Source organism: Hirundo rustica, chromosome 2 (genome assembly GCF_015227805.2).
Source record: "Hirundo rustica isolate bHirRus1 chromosome 2, bHirRus1.pri.v3, whole genome shotgun sequence".
In the NCBI taxonomy this organism is placed as follows: Eukaryota; Metazoa; Chordata; class Aves; order Passeriformes; family Hirundinidae; genus Hirundo; species Hirundo rustica.
In genome coordinates this window covers 87,184,061-87,209,032 of record NC_053451.1, presented here as the reverse complement: position 1 = coordinate 87,209,032, position 24,972 = coordinate 87,184,061, and the positions used below count along the sequence as shown (strand labels likewise).

At 39.8% G+C, this 24,972-nt stretch overlaps 1 protein-coding gene across 1 annotated transcript in view; it reads right to left on the bottom strand.

The window, feature by feature from the left end:
• The window catches only part of TMEM131 (transmembrane protein 131), a 93,091-nt gene extending 70,321 nt beyond the window's left edge, over positions 1-22,770 (bottom strand). The window contains exons 1-2 of the mRNA XM_040055027.2: positions 22,596-22,770; positions 2,496-2,557 (exon numbers count right to left, since the gene is read on the bottom strand). Coding sequence (XP_039910961.2) covers positions 2,496-2,557; positions 22,596-22,770 — 237 coding nt within the window. The remainder of the gene's footprint in view (positions 1-2,495; positions 2,558-22,595) is intronic.
• Between the last annotated feature and the right edge of the window lie 2,202 nt (positions 22,771-24,972).

Sequence of the window (24,972 nt, the reverse complement as noted above, 5' to 3'; positions counted from 1 at the left end):
TTTTACAGCGAAATTCCTAAAATGTAAGGAGTTTTTTACCAACAGTATGTACTCCAAATTAGTACAAAAAACCAGTATCAAGAGGGTTGGCACTAACTGGAAGGAGGTGGCAGGAATCCCTAAAAATAAAATTATTCAAGGCTTGGCATTTGATTTACCTTACTCATAAAGCAACTCTTTCAAACAAGAAAAGACTTGCTTCCACTCTAAACATATCAGATTCTTGGGGGAAGTGGAGATAAACCAAGACTGGAGATAGCTTTGATACCTCATTGATTATTAATCACTTTATGTACTGAATTAGTTACATTTTATACTAAAAAAACCCCAAACAACCTGAGGATGACATAATATTAGACAATACTGATTTACTACTGCATCATGGTATTTATAATGAAAAACAGAGAGTTGTGAAAGCTTATGGAAAGCCTGAAAGAAAACAGTCAGTGACACCACAGTAAATTTAAAACTTTAGTAACTGCTGTTCACAAGACATGTCTGGTTTTACAACAGTGTAATTGCTTTTTTTAAATTGCAGTAAATAGTCACAAGAGATCACCATATTAATATCTACCTGAAAAACCCAAATAATTTGTAAGCTAGAGAAAACAGTATATGCTATCATTCTGATTAAAAGGAAGTGGTTTCACTGATATAGGTATTATAGGTACGTTTGGCTTATGAGCCACAACCATAACATAAAACATACAAACCACTTATCAGAAATTTTGTATCTCTTGTTTTGCTTTAAATCAAACACCCAGCAACATATTAAGGGAAGTGGCAGCCCAATGCGATCTAAAGCACTGCAAATTTTATGGTGCAACATGCAGAATTGCTTAACTTTGTCCCACCATAATATTGCTATATTTTGAAATGGTATAATTAACAATACTTTTACTTTCCCATGTTTATATGATTTATTGAGTGGCTCACAGCCGTACTATCACTTTCTAGTCTAAGAACTAGCAGTTAATAGAGTGCTAAAATGAGTAAGATAATTAGAGATTTTTAAGATTCTTTTGAACTAGCTTAAAAAAAAGAATCCTGATGAGAAAGGAACACTTAAAATATAGATGACTGAATGTGACCACATCATCTTTACCTTAAACTGGGCCAATGACTTCTCTGTTGTTTTTATTAGACCACTTGTGTCAAACAAAATATGTTCTAAATAAACTATGTAAAAGAAAAGAAACAGCCTTCTGGTTTTTTTTCCTTATATTTACGGTGATATGTGGTATTTTCATGCAAATTAAAGAAATATTCACAGTTGAAAGCTTTAATAATTGAGACTGTAACCACTATATGAAAATCTTCCACCACTCTACTCTACATATCCAAACAAACAGTTATCTATTACAAGAATATGTTTAGCATGACAGCCAAACAACTGGCTAATGAGGAACCTGAGGCTTTTTTGTTTGCTTGTTCGCTGGGTTTTTTTTGAGGAGTTTGTATTGGGGGTTTCTTATTTGTTTTTAACTGCAATGTTTCCTGTCATCAGTTTGCATAATTTTTAAGTATCTTACTCTCGTACATTACAGTCCTAACATCTACAGTAAGATATTCTTGAGTTACATTATGGAACAAGGATTGAAGAAAGAAAAAAGCCAACCCAAACAATTTGGTAGATGAGGAAGAAAAAAAAAAAGACAACATAATAAATCTGAAACATGTAATATGTTGACGCATATATTGACTTCTTAAACTACATAGGAGGTAGGAATTATAAATCAAGCACTGTACTGGTAACTCCTCTGCTCCCTTTCAAGTAGTAGGCTATCACCATCATGTAATTTTAAGAAAAATATTCTCAACATACATACAATCCACAAAATGCAGGCATATGAAATCCTAGTCCATGGAACATCAGAGCTATGTATCCCTAGTATCAAGCCATGTTGCTATGTATGTCATCCTAACTACTGCCACCACCTCAAAATTTCAGCACATATTAACTTTTTTCCTGTTTTGACTCAAACCAAAAGAAAACTGACAGGAATGGCAACATCATACATGAAAAAACCACCTATTTGCAACAGAAATTACTTCACTGAAGTAATTAGAAATTCTTTAAACCTAGTGGTAACTTGGTCCCAAGAACTCCCATTAGTTTTGGGAATCTTGCAACACTTGCAGTTCCTACAGATGAATTAGCCAACTGCACCCCAACTCTAGATCAAAGATGAGCCCTAAACACAAACTATCCCCCAGTTTTCTGAGAAAGAAAGAACTGGAAAGAGAGACAGGCCAGAGAGAACCTGTGGTAAAACCCAGGAGTTTTCCCAACACAAAACATCAAGGAACCAGAACCAGAACCTCTGGCCACACCAAAGCATGCTGTTGAAAGTAACTTTAGCAAGTCCAAAGATTCTGTGGGCTTGAGCTTAATGCTTGTTTATTTTCAGAACTCCACTAACCCATGAGTTCAAAAAGCAGCTAACAAAAAGATGAAACATTGCTAATTCAGACAATTTACTCAGACTACATACCTGTAATAAATCTCCTTCATCAAAACGCAGCATTTCTATTATGCCATCCGACTGGATGAAAGCTGTAAAGAAAGACAAAAAATGAAGCAATTTAACGAAAACCCATTTTGTGATTAAATCAAAAGAAAAATTTGAACAACTAAAATCTGTTGTATCTCATTTTGTAGACAGAGCTATGACAAAATAAAATAATACATAATCTACAAAAAAAAACCAAACACAAGTCTGTGACACTAACTTTGCTCAAGTACCACACTTGGCAAATTAGTCTTTTACCTTAAAAATGTTTAACTCCAAAGGGAACTACTTCCAGGGTCCCTAAAGAGTGATTGTACCAAGATAACTCCATACTACATTGAATATGACAGGCTGGCTACCTAACAACTGAATTTAATACATCTAAACCCACAAAGTTCAGACACAAACAGATTTTCTGTTTCATTTACACACCAATAATCTTAACTGTACATCTGGAAAGTCTCCTTCACACTGCAGCCTAATCCTTGGCATGGCAACAATCCTCTCCATCTTGACAGGAACATATTAAAATTTGAAACAGTTTGTAAGCGTTTGTACCATAAGACTAAACTTCTTGAAAAGTTCATGCCTCAGTCAAATACAGTATCCTCACACACTCCGCTCATTTCCTCAACATGTTTGGTCAGGCAATTGTTTTTCAATTCCTTTTAAAATGTAGGGAATGCAACTTTCTTCTAAAGACAAAGAAGGGCATTGCGCTTCCTGCAAAATATATAGTAATGTGTACAGAATGAGTATGATTTAAAGAAGAAAGGAAGAAGGTTCAGAGAATTCTACATTTTACTCCCCAAAAATCTACTCTCTCACACACACAAAAAGGAGGTCTTTAGAACAAAATGCAGGAGCAATCTCAAACGAGAAAATTGTATTTAAAAAATAAAAAATCCTATAAATAATTCCTCCTCTACCCTATGTCCTTTTTCCATGATTGTCTTTACCATTTACCATTCATGCTAGATTAGTGAGTGATTAGTGAGTGAGTGATAACATTCCTTTCCACAAAGAGGAACAACTCCAATAGGAAAAAATTAAAGATTTCCCTGTACACAGAAGCACAGTGTGTGCTTCTGGAAGATGGATTTTCAATCTGAGTCTGAAAAAGAAGACTTAGACCTTTATTTCCCACTTTGAAGCTCAGTATTATAACAAAAATAATTATTATAATGTCACCAACAATGCCACTCTATGATGCTTTAAACAAAAAAGTGTCAGTACTTTCAGAAAACAAAAACCACTCTTGGCAGACAGGACTAAAAGCACCTACCACATAGAGAAACATTAGCTTTGACACATATTTGTCCCAAACATTTCCTCACTGGCTGCATTGGTGACACCTCACTCAGTACCTAAAATTCACCATGCTACTTAACATATCACTGTTTGCAAATCCCATTCTGCATCCCTGACTTCCCCACACATTTCAATACCTTCTCCTTCAAGGCACAAGCTCCACAACCTTGCTTTCATATGACCCAAAGTAAAAGCTAATATAAGACAAAGACTGCTGCTATCATCTCCAAAAGTCTCTTTTGATATGCAAAAACCCTGAAACAAATTAAAAAGATCCCCAAACAAAGTTTTATACAATTACTTTTCAAGCTACCATACCATGCAATTCTAATGTGCCACAGGCTGAGAAAGCAGCCCAGCTCAGGTGGAGTGTGAGAATCACCAAAGAGGAGAAAGGGGGAGCTCGTATTATAAACAACATGCATGTCCTGCAATATTTGCACTGACACTGCAATATTTACAGTGCCACGAGATGTTCCAGCAGTTGTGTCAGCAATAAGTTAGTATTTTTTTTGTGTGTGTTTATTGCTATTACCTTAATGTTACTCAAAATAAACAAAATCCATCCTCGATCCAAGAATCAGGGGTTTGGTCAATTGTTTATACTGAAGAGATACACAGAATATAGGGCAAGAGAATTAAAAAAAAACCCCAAAACCCAAACAAACAAACAACAACCAAAAAAAAAAACCAAACAAACCCACCCACAAACCACTACAGCATTTAAAAAGCTGTTCCAAAATTGAGTCCTACATTTTATGAAATTTCGGGTTTTTAAAACGTAAATTACTGGAATAGGTCTGCCAGCTTAAAGTTTAATGCTGGAACGAAGAACAAGTGATTTTTTCTCAATTTTACTGGCAATACATATGATGCAAGACATTCATTTCATGGTTTAAGTTCGGTTTTAAAATCACTGAAAATAACTCTAAGTGTATTGCAGTGCAAGACTAAGAAAACGAAACTTTGACAGATTAGGTTAAAATGCAGCATGTGACAGTTAATTGTGATTTCACAGAAGTGTCATGCTTATCCTCTGTGCAAGAACCCAATATTAACAATTAACTAGCACAGAGGGAAAATTCTCAATCTTTCACTTGGAGAGAAATACAGAATGAAATGATGTTTTGTCACGTATTTGATTTATTGGAAGCAATCACAATTTTAAAAAAGGTAGATACAAGCACACCTTCCTATTAATCACAAGGAATTGCACCTCTGAAGTTGGACTTTTTGGCATTCTATTGATTCCTAGACCTCTGGTTTGGAAACAAAGAATACACAACACTTGATTGTGATGTCAGACACAAACAAAAAAAGTCATTAGAAAACAACTTTTTGTATAAATAATCTATTAACGACCAGCAAAGCATAAAAGGTTATTTTATCTAATCACAAATTCTTAATATTTTTGAGGCCCTTTTTCCCCTGATTTAAATGTAATAAAGCATCAGTACAAAGAGCAGAAACAATTCTTCCACACAGATAACACGCACTGAAGCCCCTAGAAATTACCCCAAGCTTTCTTCTCAAACATCTTGAATTCAGACAGACCTTCTGTAGACCCCAAACATTTTTTCAGCCACTCTTTAGTTATTTCATCTTTGCAACAACTTATGAACAAAGTAACAGATGTTACAGAACATTTTGAGCAGATAACACTGTTAAATAGAAGTGCTATTCATCATGAAATCATTTAAGAAATGCTGTCAGAGAGCAGATGACTGTGCCAGGTGAAGTCAGATACACTGCAAAGCCTGGCTGCTGTCCATTTCACAGCAGGCACATCTCAACAGAGACGGTGATGAAGCTGCTGTGGTTATACCTTTCATTTTGGTTTAGACTAACCTTCAAGCCTGTGCTTCTCTTTATTGGTTATTTCATCAAAGCAAGGAAATGGCAAGTAAATACATATACCTTCATGAGATGAAAGCTTGTTTTTGCAACTGTCTTCTCAGACTCTCAACTCAGGATGAAGCAACAAGTCACCTCATTCAAAGGAGGCAAAACTAATCACATTTAAAAAAACCTTCACCAGCGAGTCATAAAGAGTCACCCAAATGCCTCTAAGAGCAGCTCTCAAACTGTCCAACATGGACCACAGAGAGAACAAAGTCTTCTTCAAAGTGAAATGCTGAGACTGCCCTTGTGGGTACTTTTTTGCCTGTTCCAGAATTAGAAGCAGTTGCTCATCTTTTGCACTTGTGCTACCTGACCTAAGCAAGCTCACAAACTTTGCAATGCAAGCCCAAAACTAGTTTTTACTGTCCTTTTACACAAAATATGTACGTCACCAATAGACAATAGGTTATTACCAATGTGCAGAGTCACTGTAAGTAATTAAGTATGAGATCACTTGGGCAGTCTTTATTAGATGAAGCATTCCCCATGCTACAGAGGAAGATGACTGTTTTCTGCTAAGTCCCTAGCAATTTCCCCCGGAAAAAACTTCTTCCCAAAGCTTCAGCTGATACCACCATGGTCCATTACCAGTCTAATACTGTAGCCAATACTTTAATACTCTGGAACAGTAAAATGCAGCAAATTAACAACTCCTGCCTGTGCCATTTCAGTCATCTCTGCCACATGACTGGCAACTGCTACAAGAGGGGCACAACATAATATTTGGGGTAGGAAGCATTTCAGCTGTCACAGCATGACCTGCCATTGCACAAATCAGCAGCCAAGAAGCCAAATTACACATTAGGAAAATAATTTCTTCCTGACCCTATAGGCAATTGAAGCCCTGAAGGCTAACTATGACAGCTATTAGTCAAACTTTAAATTTTCATGGACCAAAGAAGGAAAAGGACACATATTCATATCCGCAGATTTCAAGGCCAGAAGAATCACAGTCGCCTTTCCTCTTCACCTATGCTGAACAGAATACTTTTTTCAGAGAGGTAAACACAAATTCCTCTCAACAGAAAACTTCTATCCTTCCAAGCTCCTGCAAAAAGCAAATGTAACAGATTCATGAGAATCTGTAACAATTTCAATCACTCTTTCTACTAGAATATTATCTGATTTCGGGGTTAAATTTTTTCAGCTTCTAGCTTGTGTATTCTTGGTTTCCTCTTTTCAGACAGTAAGTCACTACTAACAGAATTTCCATTCTCTGTTTGTTTTCAACCTACAACCCTTAAAATGCAACTTCTTTGATTAAGTCAGCTTTACCATGAAAAGCCCATAAAAGATACCAGAAAAAGACCATGAACCCAGTCTTTCCACTTGCTCCAGAAAAGCTTGTTCTACTGACAGCACTTTCCAAGCTTTCCAAACTCTTTAAAAAATTATGAAAGAAAACCCACCACCACAACCATAGCCTCCAGATCCCAAACCACAGCTTTCTGGAACAGTGAAAGCACTTTATTAGTCATTATTACCAGCAGATTCCTAAATGTTTTCCCTTGCCCTTTCTAACAACATCACAGTGCTTCATGGTAAATGCCTAACACGACATATTAAACCAACAGTAGCTGAATTCACTTAAATTCCTCAAAGCTTAAGCAGCATCTTTTCACAAGTTTACACATCTAATAGACAAATCTTGCTCAAACACACCGCTATTTTGATTTGACTTGGATATTTGATCCAAGCCTTTCATATTTGGGGCTAAAAAAGAAAAATACAGACCTATAAACCATCAAATAAAATGTAAAAATCCTACACATCTCCAAAGCAAACAGGAACTTAATATCAAAATCACTTTAGCCAACACCGGTCTTTAGACAACTGTGAATAAGTTACACAAAACAGAATAAATTTGCATGTAATGCGAGGAAAAAAAAACACCAAAAAACACCTCCACAGCTCACAGGTTGTGAGGCTTACTCTGACTGAGATCTGATTTTTAAGGTAGCTTTGCACTCTTATCTTTCCTTTAGTCACTGTTGATTTCTTCATTTAATAGGAAAGTATATTCTGGCATAAGTATTTTTAAAAACACTATTCTCAAATATGACTTAGCTCTGGAAGAGCTAATCAATTGCAGTGCATTGATTTATTTTTGTGTTAATGATCTTTATATATTCTCTTACATGCTTCCAAGAACTGTTTTCTTTCCTAAATCTTGTCTAAACCTGTTTTCTTTCATATAAACTGGATCTATACAAACCTGTACAATCTAATCTAAGAATTTTCTCCCAATCCTAAAAACAGTGTAGTACCTTACCAAAATAGGGAAAGGTCAATCATTTAAATAATTACCAATTTACATTACCTTTTTTAAAAAAAAAAAGTCTGGTTTCTAACCCTTTGTCTTAATGACGAAGCTCACTTCGAGGTAACTATAACCACATGAGGCAACTACAATGTGCTAAATGCCACTCACTTCTGCCTATGTAATTGTAATTGCTACATTTGTATCACTACTGGTTAAAGTGCAGAACTAAACCTGGACAGGTTCTTTCCAAAGCTTTGACTATGCTTATGCACAGTCACACAGTTTCAATCATCCTGAAGTGGAAAACTCAGCAGCATGGGGAATACAGGCAGATGGATACAGAATGAAAAAATAAAATTATTACAGATGGAAAATTACATTGTAAAAAACAAAAGACCATACAGATACGGGGAAACAGTATCATTACACCGTAATGTGAACGACCATTTTAATCAGCTTCAAGACTACACAAGTCCTGTGAGCCTCAAGAAACATGTCCCAGCCCAAGACAACAGATCTGTTTAAAAAAGGCCGGTTCTCCAAGATGGATGAGTCAGTGTAGCTACCAGCCTGGATTTCTGCCTACATCCCAACAGGTGACTGTTCACTGGAAATGTAAAAGGTCATTCTCTTATGAGACAGCGAATGTCAGACAAGTGAGAGGTACCAGCCAGAAGACTTGCTTTCCAGCTAAATCCTCTTGCACTGACCTAGGTAATTTGCTCGTTTATTTTCCAGTACTCCACAACAAGAGGAAATTAATAATTTTTCCAACATACCTCAGGAAGAGCCATCACAACAAAAAAATTACAATGCAGTAAAGACCACATGTACAACTGTCACACTTCAAAGTCTTTTTACGAAGAAACATATTTATTCTTTCTTCATTATTAAAACCTCTAATGACCATCCCCCAAAAAGCCAACTGGCTAAATTTGTATTTTCCGTTTTATATACTAGATTTGAAATAGAACCATTCCTAGATAATGCACTTTAATCATCATGGGAAATGAAAAAGCAATACATTAGGCTAAATAACAAAAAGACTGAACCTTCATCAAAACCCTCATTTTGTACTACTGATTAAAAAAAAATTCTGACTTTACACAATGCATACTTGAATAAGTTCAACAACTTATGCCCAAGTTAATATCAGCTAGAGAAAACAGATCACTTGTACTGCAATATCTGAGCACACTACTGACTATTTCACAGTGGAGGGGGAAAAGTCAAATGATTTCTGCTTTACTGCACACAACAGCACAAATTGAGCGTATCACTGACACCCAACTAGGTCTGCATATAATCTTTCACTAACTTACTTCTGTGGCATTTCTGCCTTTAGATAAAAGACAAGCTTCTTTACCCAGCAAGGCACTTCCCTAATAAGAAGAGCTGTCACACTGCACTCATTCACTCCTCTCTTTTCCCCTTAATTAAGACTGATGCAGATTTTTAGAAATTCAGTCACCAATTCAGTTTTTAAAGGTAGCCATGAAACAGAAAGTGACAGTATAATTGTGATTCAGAACACAGGCTCCAGACAGACAATGCATCTACTGCTTAAACTGAGAAAGGAAGAAAGTGAGTCTCCACCCTGAAGCCACTGCTCACACATCTGGCTCACATTTGTTTCACGCTTCAGAACACAGTGCAACTGCTTAAAGGTTTCTTTTACAGTTAACAATGATTAAATGTGTTCTGTGATAGATATATCCTGGCAAAATACTATACAAACATATATAGAAACAGAAAAGCTCACTGAAAGTAACATGCACAACACCTAACAATCTGCTGTTATTTATTTTCCTAACAAAATTGCATTAGATGATTTCAGATTGACACACACCAAAAAAAATCACATTTTATTCATAGGGCTTTATTCTCAGATGCTTATTCTGTATTCAGCCTGTATTTCCACCTTACAGTTATGTAAGTTTCCATCCACTTAAACTGAAGTAATTTTTATTTTCATCTAGTTTTTTAATGAGTTTAAAATGAGTTTTAAAAATTATCTGCTATTGGCCAAAATGGTGGATTTCAGGTGGTAGCAATAAAGGCCATAAAACTTCACTTGGAAAAAAACACCAAAATACTACTTTGAAAGCTGCCAGATGCTTTAAGTTGGTGCTTTACTTTCAAGCTTTTCAAAAATTTAATTTGTTCCTCCACAGATATTTATTTCTTGGCTCCAAAATGCTTCTCAGGAAATAATACTCAATTCCATTCATAGCAGGGTATGAATGAGAAAATTTATTTTAATTTTTTTTTTTTAAATTAAATACAAAGGAGAAATAATTCTCTCATCAGGGAAAAAAAAAAAAAAAAAACTAGTGCATGCTATTTTTAAGCCAAAGAGAACAATACTCCTGGCACTCGTGAAAACTTCTCAGAAATCATTTAAAGAGAGTAAAAAATTTAAAAGGAAGCTAAAGAGAAAACAAACATCTGCAAATAGCATCTATTTTTTTTCTGCTTTGGGCCGTACAAAATGTGGCTTTCTAGTCTTTCCAATGATGGCAATTTTAAAATTTCAATATGTTACATTAAATTACACTCCTATACAAGTACCGTTATTGAACGTGTACAGATATAAAATTATTTGGAACTACCCTCAAAACCAAGGTAAGTTGTCCTGCATTGAGAGGGGGAAAACAACAGTCCCTCCAAACTACTCTTAGGATTTATCTCAATGTTTCAAGTTTTAAATCAAAACCTTTTCACTGTGGCAGTTGTGCTATTCATGTAGAACCGAAAACTGATGTGCAAAAGGGCAACATGCACTTAATGCATTTGGAAACGTGCAATATGTAGCTTGCCAGAAACAGCAGCCAGTTCATGGCTTCTGGAGCTTCAGGAGAATAATGCATTAAATGACAAAAATTTTAGCTATTACCATTACCATCAATCTTCCTGTTGGGGGTTAAGTTTTCCTGAGGAACTTTCCCCCCCATAAGTTGCTAGGAGACTAAATACTGATAGTTAAAGGGCGCTTAACCCTTACAAAAGGTGTGGATCACTTAGTTAAGGGGGAGGAAAAGGCTCCCGGGAGCTGAGGGTGGGGGGTTCTTTTTCGGCTCTCGGTTTTTCCGAGGAGGAGGACGGTCGGGCGACAGCTAGCTGCGTGGTTTCCACAGTTAATGGAGGGGTTCGGTCCTGAGAATTCTATCATCTGCTGGAGCGCCCAGGAATTCGGAGTTTTTCGCCTGCCCTGCTGGAGCTGGGTCAGCCCCTGTCCAGCCATCGCGGCTTCTCCAGCCCTGCTCCCTTTGCCTGCCGGGACACCCCCTGCCTGCCGGGACACCCCACCGTTTCCAGCCTTCAGCACCGGAGTTTCCACCGTTTTGGTTTGGTGCTCTTGGGGTCCCAAGAGATCAGACTGCCCGGGGCTTGTGAGACAAAGCCCCTCGGGGTTCTTGGTTCTGTTTATTATTATTATAATTGCTGCTCTCGTTTGTCTGTCCTGTTATATTTACTAGTAAAGGACTGTTATTCCTTTCCCCTTAGCTCTTACTGAAAAGTTTTTTTTAATCTTCCAAATTATAATAACACAGAGGGAAGGAATTGGAATTCCCCACTCCTGGAGAGGCCTGCCTCTCCCTAGCAAATACCTGCCTTTTCAAACCAAGACACTTCCCAACTTATACTCTTATGAAATGACCACTGAACAGACCTCCACTTACTCAACACAAAGGTACCTAAAATGACAATTATTGACCTTAATAACACCGACAGAGATTAAGCAGCGTTCTCCACACCACAGAAAAGAGGAATGAAGATGCAATTTACAGAGTTTCCGAAAAACCCTTCACTGCACAGGAAGGTGAGAGAGCCAGGCAAACACCTCCTGACATCTAAATGTCTCGCTGGCAATGTGAATGCAACCAAATAAGAGCTACAGCTTATGCTCTGTGGACACTGCTCAGTTTTCCATCCTTACTCCTACCTCGCTACCTACTACAGAGGATGCTTTCTACCCCTCATCTTATGGCACAGAAACAGTAGTCTACTAAATGAGAGTTCTGCTCCCCTCCCTCCCTCTTTTTCTTGGTCACTTATCAGGGTGGAACAGCGTGAATTTTTAGAACGACAAGGGTACATGAACACCACAATTGTTTAGATTCTTTTGTGTAACAGTTGCGACTTGGTTAATACCAAGTTACTGGAGAGAAGCATCACCAGGAGGGAGCAGCACGGTATCTCCACCCCTCCCATCATCATTTGGCAACACTCAAGCGTCCTCCGGAAACAGCTATTAAGCCTGACTACAAGCTAAAAAGAGCGGCGAGATAATGCTTGTTCAGCTACCACAAAAAGTTAATAAATACAACAATCGAAGGCCGGGAAAAGGTAGAAAAGGCCTGATGTTAAAGCCATAGTGTTAATGATGTGGCAGTAACACTATTATCGATTGCTGAGCACAACAGTCTGTTGACTTGCCATGAGGGAACACGGACCAGCAGTAAAAAGCTGGCTGCAAGGTCTGATAAAACCAGAGGAGAAGAGGGTGGAGAAGAACAGGTTAAAGTTTCGAAAGAAGATAAAATACAGAGCGAAAACAATGAAACAAAAAAGGCTCATTTCAGTTTGGGGGGAACACTCTGAAAACATTAATAAGAAATTAAAGGCGCAAGTAGGCACCTTAGGGAAATGAAATGCTTGCAGAAATGCAATTTAGCTACCTAGAATACCTTGGAAGCAGTTACCTCTCAGAAGTAAATAAACAATCTCTTCTGGTCAGACTCTTTTACAAATAGCTCTGATGATCTAAGTTGGCTCACCTGGTGCAACACAGATCATGATTTCACCCAATAATTCCAAACCCTTAGGCTTAGTGACAGAATATGTTACGGAGAGACATCTAATTCTACTTTGAACATTGCAACAACTACTTATCACTAAGCTGCTCCCTAAGACAAGCTTTCACTCAAAAATACCTTTCATTTCTATTTTGACATGCCTAGTACTCAGTCTCAGCCTAAATAGGCACACCTTTGCTAAATTCAACAGTAGAGGTGTTTTTTTTTTTTTTCACAAAACAGCTATTTTTAAAGCACAATTAATTAAATAAAGCTAAATAAATAAATGTTTTATTCAATCTCTGAGATCCTCAGCCTAGTATTTTGCCCTAGAGAAATTTCATTTAATCAAAGGAAGAATTCACTGCACTCATCAAGTACTGAAACTCTGATCAAATTTTTCCTGATGAACTGGAAGTTCATTTCAGTCTTTTCTCCATCAGATAATGATATTCAGTAGTACTGACTGGGAGAGTGACTTCACCTGTGAAGATTCAGACTGTCAATGACAACCGTCTCTCCTTCAGCATCAAATGTAATCATGTTTCTCCCAAAACAAGGAATTTATTAATCTTTCGAGTATTTTGGAAGATACAGGTCAGCCAAAGCTATTTGGGCACATCATGACTTAGTTAAGCTACACAAAAGGCAACTGACAAAGTATATGGTAATATAAAAGTAGCTGTATCATAATATAAAAGTTACACGCACACCCCTTCCTTACCTTCTTGTACTTAGGAGAGACAATTTAGAGGGCAAGAGTAGCCTCAATGCTTCCTAGTACACACTAAATAATGGTAATTTCTGGTACCTCTAAACTGCCTGTTGCTGGCTCCACAGATTGAAGTTATACACAGGTTCAGAATACCAAAGCAAACACACAAGAAGGAAATGGTTACTAGCAAGGACCAAGTACTCCATGTCCTTCACTGCAAGAAAGAAATAGCCAAAAACTTTGCAACATTAACTATCCAAATCTCTCAGTATTTCCTCAGACATATTAGCTGCATAGATGGTTAAGTATTACTTTAATACATCTCGTATATTAACATGTAAACCACAATTGAGTGTAGTTATATAGCCAGCAGCTGGCAAAGATGAAAACTAATAGCTGTATTATGCTACACATGAAAGATGGGACACAAATATTCCTTTTAAAACAAATTCTTCAAGAGCAAGAGCAAAAAACTATTACAGAAATAAGGACTGGTTGACAAGGTCTTGTTTTTATCTGTGATCACACTTTTTTAATGACACAGCAACCATCGAAGCTTCCTGGTACAATTACAACTCTGTTTCTATCAAAATTATGTCTAAATTATTATTACCATAGCACTGACTGCACCACAGAGTTACATGGAAAGTCAGACTTCTGTCTTACAGATATTCACATCAGCTGCAATAAAACTACTGCAAGCTCCAACTAAGTTTTAAGATCACAGGGGAGACACAAAATATTAAGACAGGGAAACTGAGGGTGGACTAGACCTTAACACTGTTATCTAGCTCAACCTTCTACAGAAGTGCAGTGAATGCTGAATTTGGATGATATTGCTTTAGGCTGTCATTTAGCTGGGCCTTGAAAACCTCCAAAGTCAGAGATGCCACAACCTCTCTAGAGAACCTGTTCCAATGCCTGACCATCCTCATGGTGAAATATACTCATGTCAAGGCAGAAGATCATAGCCATCCTGACCGAAAGCCCATGACAGATGGAGTCGGTGATCCATGCAGGAGCCAAGCCGAGCAGACCCACGCCTGTGCAGGGCTGCATGTCTGGGCTGGCTGTCAGGCCCGTGCTGCACGTACTCTGTGGCTGCAGGGGGAGCCCAGCCAGCCCTCTGAAGCTGAGAAGATGCAGCCAACTCCGCCAGGGATTATGCCACCTGGGTGGCCTTGCTTTATCTGAAAGTGCAGATGGGAGCTCCCATGTGAGCATCCTTTCTACCTGACAGCAAAAAATATGAATAAAGCTGTCTTGAAAGGAAATCCAGCAACAGAGCAACATGGGGTAACCTTTCTATGGATGGGGTCTGTAGTGTGTTGCATGTGGACTCTTCGAAGGTCTGCTGCTGAACAACTCAGGGTTCCCAGCATCAAAAGAGATCCAAGATTATCTATACTATTTTCTCTTCATATGGTTAGCATTAATAAACAGAAATTTCAATGCTATTTTATATTGTCCAAGCGCCTCTCTTACTCAGATCATCACAGAGCAGCAACTCCCGGCACAAACCAAACTTTCTCTGTTTCACTCTATGGCCACTGTCTCAGGCTCCAGCCATGCACCTCTGTGAGGAGTTGGGCTCCATTTACATCCAGAAACTACTCTGATATTGGCATGCTGCCACAAGATCCCTCAGCCTCCATACACAGGTCATGCACACATTGACCATTCTTGCAGACTTCCAGTGCAATGGCAGGGAACAAAACTGGACACAGTGGTTTAGGTGTGGTCTATTAAGTGCTGAGTAAACAGGAATAATCACTTTGTTCAGCCCAGTGGCTACACTCCTGTACGCTGCCAGGGTACATTGCTGACTCATGTATAGCACTTCCAGGCTGTATTCCCTGCAGGTGGTTATTACATCCCATATAAAGGGCTTTCCATTTGTCCTTTTTGGATTTCATGAAGGTCCAGTCAGCTTATTGTTCTGTCCTGACTAGATCTCTCCAAAATGCAGACTTGCCCATGAGCATTGGTACATTCCAACTCCAGATCAGTGACAAAGATATAAAGCAGGACAGGTCCCAGAATAGAGCCAGGAGGAGCTCCCTGTTGCCAGCCTCTGAGGCAGAGCATGAACCACTGCTGGGAATAAACCAAAATCATACACCTTGCAGTATATCTATCTGGGCAACTGGATATTTGTACAGTATTTTGGTGTAAACCACTGATTCACTTAGACTTCTTCTGCATTTCTATATGATTTCTTATTTATTTACAAGCTTCAGATAACCAGTCTTTAAATTTATATAACATATTATGACACTTACTAGGCAATGTTGCAAACTACTTAAATTGGCACCATGCTTATCTACAACTTTGTCTCCTATCATCACCCCTTTAATTGGTGATTTAATCTGTTTAACATCATGTTAGCTGTGCTTTCTCATGTAAGCAACTTTAAAAGCCTAACCCTATAACCAAGGGTTGTCTGAGATTTTTCTAGTTTAAGTAACTTTAAAAAGTTCATGCACATCCTATTACACTGAATATAGTCCAACACAGATCTAGGTGTTCAACTGAAAAACACCCTCATAATGCTTAAGACATTGCAAAGACAAAGTGCTTTATGAAGAACAGCTAATGGATCCATTTATAAAATTACTTTAAAAAAACTAAGCAAGTTGCATTAGTCAGCCAAACAGTTCTATTAGATAACATTTTGTAGCTTCATAGAGTGCACAGACAGAAGGAGCTGTTACATGTGTAGTTTCATTTCCTGTACAGTTCCTTCCACTGAATTTCACTCAGATATCTCTAAAACCAGTTTGATAAGGACAGCAAAACTCCTGCTCTCAGATGGTTCTCTGCTGCTAGCTATGCCAGGCAGTAGGAGGACAGGTATTAAAAATGCAGCTATGATAGTCTTAAAGAGAAGACTAATCTGGTAATTGTAGCAGGAAAATCTCAAACTAGTGAAACACCTCAATTTTTTCCTACTTTTTGGAGACTGGAATTATATAGCAATCCTTCAGCTTCTTGCTATTCCCCCACCCATTACATCCAAGGTTTTCAAAAAGAAAGACGAGAGACATGATCCTCGTTTAGTCCCTTTAATATTCCAAAACAAAAGTTATCCAAGGCTGCTTATGAGAAAATGTTAAAACTGTATTTCAAAAATGTTAAAACTGTATTTCAAAAATGTTAAATGCAAATGCTCCATCACATCTTTGCTGCAGTCACTAAATCACGAATTATTCCATAAGGACAGTTGAGAAAACAGAAATACACAAAAATCCTGCATTCCATTAAATTTTTAACTGCTGCCTCTAACTAATCTGTATCATCTGACACAAGCTTATTCCGTGCTTATACTTATGACTAGACAGATAAACTGGAAGTATTTTGCTCTAATGGTCACTGGTTCCTTTGGTTTCTCCCTACACAAGAAGAAGTTCTGCATCCTCTGTCTTGGTATAAATAATTAAAAATGCTGAAATACTAACATGGATTTTTTGAAAAACAGGAATTATTTTAAGAATAACTTTAGTTCAAACTAAAGTTTGCTAACTCCTACAATGTGAATGGATCAAATCAGTTGCTTCCATTGTAAGGACCCACTGTGCTCAACTTTTGGAACTACAGGTTAATGCAGGCTGGAAGTGACCCCGGAGGCTCCACACCAGTCACCTGATCAGAATATCTAGTTAGAGGAGGCTGCTCAAGATATTATTCAGTCCAGTTCCAAGTACCCCCACTAACTACTATGAAGAGAGGAAATTTAATTTACTGTTGTGTTTTAGAGAAAAAACAACGGCACTTTTCTTGAGCTCCTGCTATACCCAGGTAAGTCTGTGCTGTAGACTGACAAAGTCAGGGGCACTACACTGGACAGAAGGTACGAGCAAGAGAAATAAGAGATCATTATAGACTTCTATTCTTGCCGAAGCCACAAACACAGGAACAAACCAAACTGGTTCTAGCCTGTGCTTCAGTCACATAACTTTTACTGCTCGTTATGCATGAACCACAGCATCCACCATTCACTGTCAGACTCCCAGGTCACTTAGCAACTTTACTGTTTGGAAAGATTCTTTGAACTTACAGACTCGGTAAATCAGACTGTAGAACCATAACACGTATCACTTTAAGCAGCGTAAAACTGGGTAGGCTTTGAAATAAAGTGACTCACAGCAAATGTCCAAGCAAACAGCTGAAAATTTTAACATGCACAAATGCATCCAAATGACTCAGAGCAATCCATATTGCAATCATTCACAAAAAAAATTCACAACTGAAAGCTTTAAATAAGGCAAAGCCTATCAACTTCCGCATACCCTGGTGGAATTTCATCATATCAGGCACTACACAAATCCCTAGCAAGTTCCTTCAGGAAATGACAATCCAAGGCCCTGAACTGAGCCCACCATCCTTCAATGGACTGCTACAGGCGAGGGGACCTCAGCCTGCTTCACATGTGCAATATAACTGAACAGCAGCAAGGGAGAAAGAGGTGCAGGGAAGGAATAGCACCCACTTTGAGATTACATTGAAGGTCATGGAGAATAAGGGGTCTCAACTTCCTGTCCACTGCAGTAAAATTTTCCCTTCATTTTAGTCCTAAGACTTCACAAGCAAGTAAAAGACTATTCAATCCAAGCACGTGGTCAACATTTTTCATTCACAAGTGCAAAGACACAGTGCAAATCTAATCAGCTATCCCACAGTTAAGTTTCAAAACCACAGTGAGATAGCATGGTCAATTTTTATTCACTGTGTTTTCTCACACTCTTTATGATTCTGATGTGCTACTTCAATTGCTGGAGTGTTTTCGGTTTGATTGAGGTCATTCTTTCTGAATCACACTTTGATTTAAGTCAGAGTCAAAACACCTGCATAGAGGTAAACGTTGGCATGCTGTAGATTAGTTCTGACAGCAGGATGTGACTAACAGGCACAGTATATCTGAAGAGACTTTTTATAGTATTAAACATATAAGCTTTCTCTCTATCATCTTCCAGTATTAATCTAGTTTTGATACTCCTGTGAAGTATCCTGGTTTGCTGTTTTAGAAATCAGTAAAAAACAAGAAGAAAAAGTTATTTGTTTGAGATTAGAAAGAATGACAAAAATGGAACCAGAATTCCAACAAACAGTGCACTGCTCTGATGACAATATCCCACTTACACTCAGTAACTAACTTAGTTTCTAGGAAGCTAGAAGAAATTACATCAAGTATTAGGGAAGAAAAAAAGTCCTATTTTCACTGGTCTATCTGGTATCATAATGTAGATGTTTAAACAGATTTTTTTTCCCAGATCCAGAACTAAGATGTAACCTTAAAAATCACAGTCAGCGATTGAACATAGCCTACATATCATCCTTGCTCTACCTGCACCTATCTTGTGAGCAGATGGGTAAGTAAGGGAATTACCAAAAGCACTTTCAACAGGCTTTCAGTCAGCTGGCCAAATAAAAGGGGATTTTAAAAAATGAGTTGTATAAAGTGAAGATTTTATAAAAATATATAAATATATATAAATAAGGGAACCAACACAAAACTGTTCAGGTAAAAAAGCATCCTCATGTCAGACATTTATCTGCAAAACACTTAACTCACCATGGGGTTATGGCATTACTATGGCTTCCAACAATCTAAAACCCAGAAAGTTATTTTGTGTATGTTGTGTGTCCTTCTCCCCCAAAAAATCTCAAAACAAAACAAACCCCCAAACAAAGCAAACAAAAACCACACCAATATAAACTGATAGCCGTCCTCAATCTATGTGGCAATACAGAATGTGATAATTACACTAAGAAAGGATAAGCCTTATAAAAATCCTGAAAATCATAGATATTTGCCAAAGAAACTATAAAGTTACTTTTTGCCCTTCCTAAATAGCAAGAGGTTCTTTGAGACTGCATTTTTTTCCTGCCATGTCATTCTTTTGCAATGGTTCACAGACTCCTTAAGTGAAAAAAAGCCAACATAAAATTTTACAATCTTCTCTGTCTTACTTATTCCTCAGCAATACATGGGCACCCATGAGGACCCAGCTAGGCACAAGAAAAGAAAAGTCACATATCAGTGTTTAGTCTGAAACTGATGTTTAAGGTTCTCTGGCTGGTTCATACACAGTTTTTTCTACTCCGCTATCTGTTCAGATACCAGATAATTTCCACAAGTTCTATTTCTCTGGCACAGAGAGAATGTACAGCAATGTCAAGCTCCTCAAGACTTAGAGCTAGAACATGCAAACAATTTCAGTTTTGCTTCTTGCCTTTAGGCAAAGATGTTTATGTTACATTTTCCCCCCTCAAACTCCTTAACTAAGACTGGGTATTGGAAACAGTCATGTCTATGTAGAATACTCCAGCATCAATCTTATTTCTACTTGTGACAGCTCCATCCATAAAGAACTGCTTGCTAGTGCTTCTCCACATGAAGCCAGCATAATCTTCTCTCCGTTAGCTCCATCATTCTCCCAGTTTCTCCACATGTATGTGCAAGGTAAAAGGAAAGGAGTGCCCTTTTTCCTTTTTCATTTTCTTTTGTCATATTCTTATCTATTTTTCTCACACTATTCACCTTGCACTTGCTTCTAACAAGTTTTTTCTGTAGTAACTTCTCTGGAGTACGTACTGCACTGTGTCTTACTATAGCCACCTTCAACTCGGCAGCGCTCAGGAGCAACAATGCACAACCTCAGCCCTAATCCCTCTCCACAGCTTCCTTCCTGCAGCTGTAGTGAAAAATGTATGCCCACATTTGGGAGATGGAAAGGATATTCCTAGCTACTTCCCTGCTTCCTGACTATTATTTTTAAACTGTCTTACTACATTTAACTTGACACAACCTGGTAAAAGCCAAGGCACTTAAGGATAGAGCCTGAACACCTTCCCCTCCTTTCTTCTCAACTATTTTTTCATTTTGATCTCCCACCTTGGTCTAAAGGCCCAGTGTCCAAAGTGGTCCTTCCTCTCCTGTGCTCAGTCACTACCTCTTGTAGACTGGCACTTTTATCATAGCTTAAGATCAATTGGACTAGATCTCACAAGATGCCTTAATCTTTGTCTTGCTTTAAAACTATTGTTTGGTTTATGTTTTGTTTTGGTTTTAATCCAGGGTTTAAACAGTCATTGCACTCAGCAAACGGAAGACTGCAAGACAACACTTTCCAACATGTGATCCACAAAAGCAGATTGCTAGTGAATTCTGCTCAGGAGTCCATAAACGATGAATAACTGAGAAAAAACCCAAACAAACACCAAAGAAACATTAATTAGTGACCTTAGATTACCACTCTTAGACTACCCTAAGCGGTAAAACACTTCGCAAGAAAAGCAAATATCAGAAATCTGAACACTAAAAGAAATCCATGTTCTCTCTAAGAAATAAATCCACCTTTTGAAAATGACAGATGTGTTGCTGGGATAAGTTGTAAGTAATAGACTGTATAAATAGAAGTAAACATTCTCAGAACAAACTAATCCATTTTCTTGAAGGGCTTCAATCGTATCTATTCAAACTCTGTGAATCTAAAACTGCCTTTACTTAGGAATGCCAAGTAAGCCCCTAGAGAAAAAAACCCAGTATCTTCTTCACAAATGAACCAAAACAGACCATGACCCCAACTGTCACAACTTTTAGGGTATGAATCAATTCCATCATATCAGTAAATAATATCACTGACAAAGCTTATAAACACATACACCTTTTTACCTGTGAAGGAATGCAGTCACAATCAGAGTTAAAAATAGACATTTCTCAAGCATTTGAATTCTTTTAGTACCTCAACACACTACAGGCCACACTGACAAACTTACACATTCTTATCTCTCTAAGGATATGGGATCATACTCACACTGTTTTCTAAATGTTTACATTCCCTGTAGACAAAGTCAAGTGAACAAGAGTGGCTGTGCAACAACTGATTTGGGTTTTTAATCACCTTAATATCAACACCCTCATATTTGTAAAAAGAAGCTATTAGGAAGTGACTGAAATTGAGCCCTTCTTTAGAAAAGCATACCTACATCTATTTTTTTATGTATGCATTATTAGGATGTATTTCTTCCCTCAAGTCTGGTCGAGGCACACGACTAGCACCTCCTTGCTAAGCTCCTATTCCATATCCCTTTTAGTCTTACTCATTTTTATTCTTACTCAGTTTCTTTCTGTCAGACCTCAATCTCTTCCCTCCTCCAGTGCAGCAACTTGCCTGGAAAGCAAATTCTCCTGTCCAGCCAAAGTAAATCTGTTTTGCCTACTTTAGTAATATATTATATTTACCCGCTGCTCTTTCATGCTGCCACACAGCCATGCTTTCAAGTAGACTACGACTGCACCTTGGAAATGCTTGAAAGCTGTTCTTAGCAATGCTACAGATTATGCTTAGGCGTTTCGCTTGCGGCTTTTCTTCCTTGCTAAACCACAATGAAAAGACTTCATGCCAAAATCACAGGCACTACAAGTTAGGGAAAGTCAGAGAGGGACTCTGTAAGTTCGGAGAAAACGCCATCAACCCCGCAAAGGCTCCGGACACCTGTCAAAAGTTTGGGGAGGAAAAGGGGTGTCCCACCGTCACTCGGTGCAGAATCAAAATCCAATCCGTGCAAAAGCGTGCATTTCTGCCCTTTCTCATGCAGCTTTGCCAGTCTGTTTGGCTTGGCTTCGTCTCCTGCTGGAAGTCTGCCGCAGGGAAACCAGCTCAACGCGAGAAAGCCTCGAATTTTATTTATTTATTTCCCTTTCCCCTATTTAAAGGGCAGCTCCAGCTGCATCCCCGTCCGCACGGCTGTCAGGGAGAAGAAACCCCCGCGAAACGTCAGCGACGCACACAGAGGCACACACGGACACGGACACACAGCCGCACTCCGGCGGCCTCGGTGCGGGGCGGGGGAGGCAGCGCCGCGACTCCCCGCACACCCAGGGCAGCGGGAGCCGGCGGGATGCGGGAGCCGGCGGCTGCGGGACGAGGGACGGCGACCCCGGGGCGCCATCCCGGCCGCCCCCCCCCACCCCGCCGCCGGGGAGCGGGCGCGGGCCGCGGTCGCCAACGGCCCCACCGCCACCGGAGGAAGAAGAGGAGGAGCGGGGGGAAGGAAGACGAGAAAGAGAAGGGAAATCTGAGTCTCACCTTCCTTCTCGGCCCGGGCCGTGTGGAGGAGCAGCGCCAGCGCGAAGCGCAGCGCCGCGCCCCGCCAGGCGGCCGCCCAGCCGCCGGCGCGGGGGAAGGGGCAGCTGCCGGGGGAGCAGCGGGGGCAGCGGGGGGAGCAGCGGGAGCAGCGGGGGCAGCCGGGCGCCGCCGTCATCGCGCTGCCGCTGCCGCCGCGGGTCCGCCGAGCGTCCGCGTCTGTCTCCGGCCGGGCCGCGGCGCGCGCGCGGAGGAGCTCGGGGAGGGGCGGGGCGGACACCCCCGCGAGCGCGCGCTGCGGCTCCTGACGCGCGCGTCACGGGCGGCCACGCCCCCTGGCGAGGCCACGCCCCTAGCCGGCGAGGGCGGAGAGCAGGTGCCATTTTGAGTGCGGGCAGGGCGCCAGTTCCCTCACCTCGCCTGCTCTGACTACGGGGTTGGTGACTAGGTTGCTTTGGTTTAGGTTTTTTTTTTCCCCCTCGCTTTTTAAAATGCGATTTTAGATCTTCTGTAAGTGCCGTCTGTTTGCGGTGGGGCCACTGTGCTCCTTTAGCGCTCTCTTGTCCCTGTCTCTGGGCGGGCCGGGGGACGCTGTTGTTTCCTTGCCGAGGCTGTCGGGGATTCTCCCAGCTGCGTCCAAATGGCGGCGGGGGGGTGAAATTAGGTTCTTCTGTGTGCGGTGTCTCGCTGGAGCCACGGGGCCGTTTCTCTCCAGTGTTCCTGTCCTTTTTCCGTGTCTTAGCTTCCCAGGTGGAGGCCTGGAGTGAGTGGTGTGCAGCAGGGGTGTCGATAGCTTCACCCTGAGGGAATCTCCCCCACCTCAGCTGCTGGGTAGGGCGCAGCAGCCTCGGAGGTTTTGCATGCCACAGGTGCGGTGAGACCCTGTCCTGGAGCTAGGGCGTGACACCACGCGTCTGCCACTCTTGAGGAAAGACGTGTACCTATCACTGTGAGTTTGGGTGACTGGCGTGGCTGTAAGGCCTTTGGAAACACATGGACTTAATATGCAGTGGAGGAGAAGGCGCATTGTTATACGTACGAAGTTGGTGTCTGTCGAGCGGAGGTTACACTGGGAAATGAGTCCGTGGAACCAGTGCTGATAGAGACTGTGATACCAGGTGTGCCATGTGGTGATACTCCCAGTAAGAGCTGTGAACTGGGTATCCTCTGTCTAGGACTGATGGTTTCAAAGTCACCTTGGATAAAGTGTTGGAAGCAAAAGTCAGTAGTGGTCTGTTCACTGAAGAGCTGCCTTAGCTTTTTAGAATAAAAACCTGTATGCACCCACGTGCCATTCTGAACTGCTCATTTCACCACCTGATCAACAAGTCACACTGGGTTTGAAGTGGTTGAACACATCATTAAGTTTCATCTGTCACAACAGCATAACAGATCTTGGTAGTGTAATAGAGCCAGAGTCTCTAAGGGACTGACTAACAGCCTAACTAAAAACAGTAACGTTTGTTAGGGCTCTTACACAGTCGTAACGTACACTGTTTTTTATTGTTAGAACTCCCTAAAGACACCTTGAAAGTCTGGATGTGGTTGTTTTGTTGAACTATGGCCGCAGGATCAACTAGGTTTATTTTCAAGGGAGAAATGGAATGTTAGAAGTACTCAGTCGAAACCTTTCTCAGAAATAGTGATCATTTGCAGCAGACATGTGAGGAGGAACCAAAGGCTTCTGTGTAATTACTAATCTTTCAAAGTTGTGTAGTCTTTGGACTACTGCATTGAAAATGGGTTCATACAAATCAGTGATTTATGAGCATGAGTCTCTGTTCATATTTCTCAGAACCACCCAAACCACAATAAATATAAAGCTTGGTCACCACTGTGAGCAGAAGCCCACATGTCCTTCTGTGGGGAGTAGGTATATACATCAAAGAGCACAGTCAAACCTAAGAACTCAGAAAAATAAAAAGCAGTTAGTGATGCTCTCTTATTACAGTGGACCCTGTAGGATTTTGATTTTACTTTCCTAACTGGGCTTCTGCTGTACACTCATTACTCTTCTGGAAAAAAATCAGCTATTCTCTATGTCTCGTATTTCAAATTCAGTATTGCACAACCAAGCAGCCAGACTTCTCGTAATTCATGCTGTAGAGCATCCTACCCACTGAAATGAATGGGAACTCTAACGAAACTAAGATGTAAGCATGGCAAAATCTGCCTTGGAATAAAAATGGAAATGCCAACTGCTATTAAAAAAAAAAAGTCCATGATATAAATGAGAAAAGAACTATGAGTCCCACTGTTATGGTATCTATGAATCTTCAACCTTTCAGCATTAAAATATGGGCAGTTTTTATTTGTTCTAAATACAGAATGTCTTTTGAAAAAGATATTATGAATAGAAAACAAACAGCTCACAGTACAT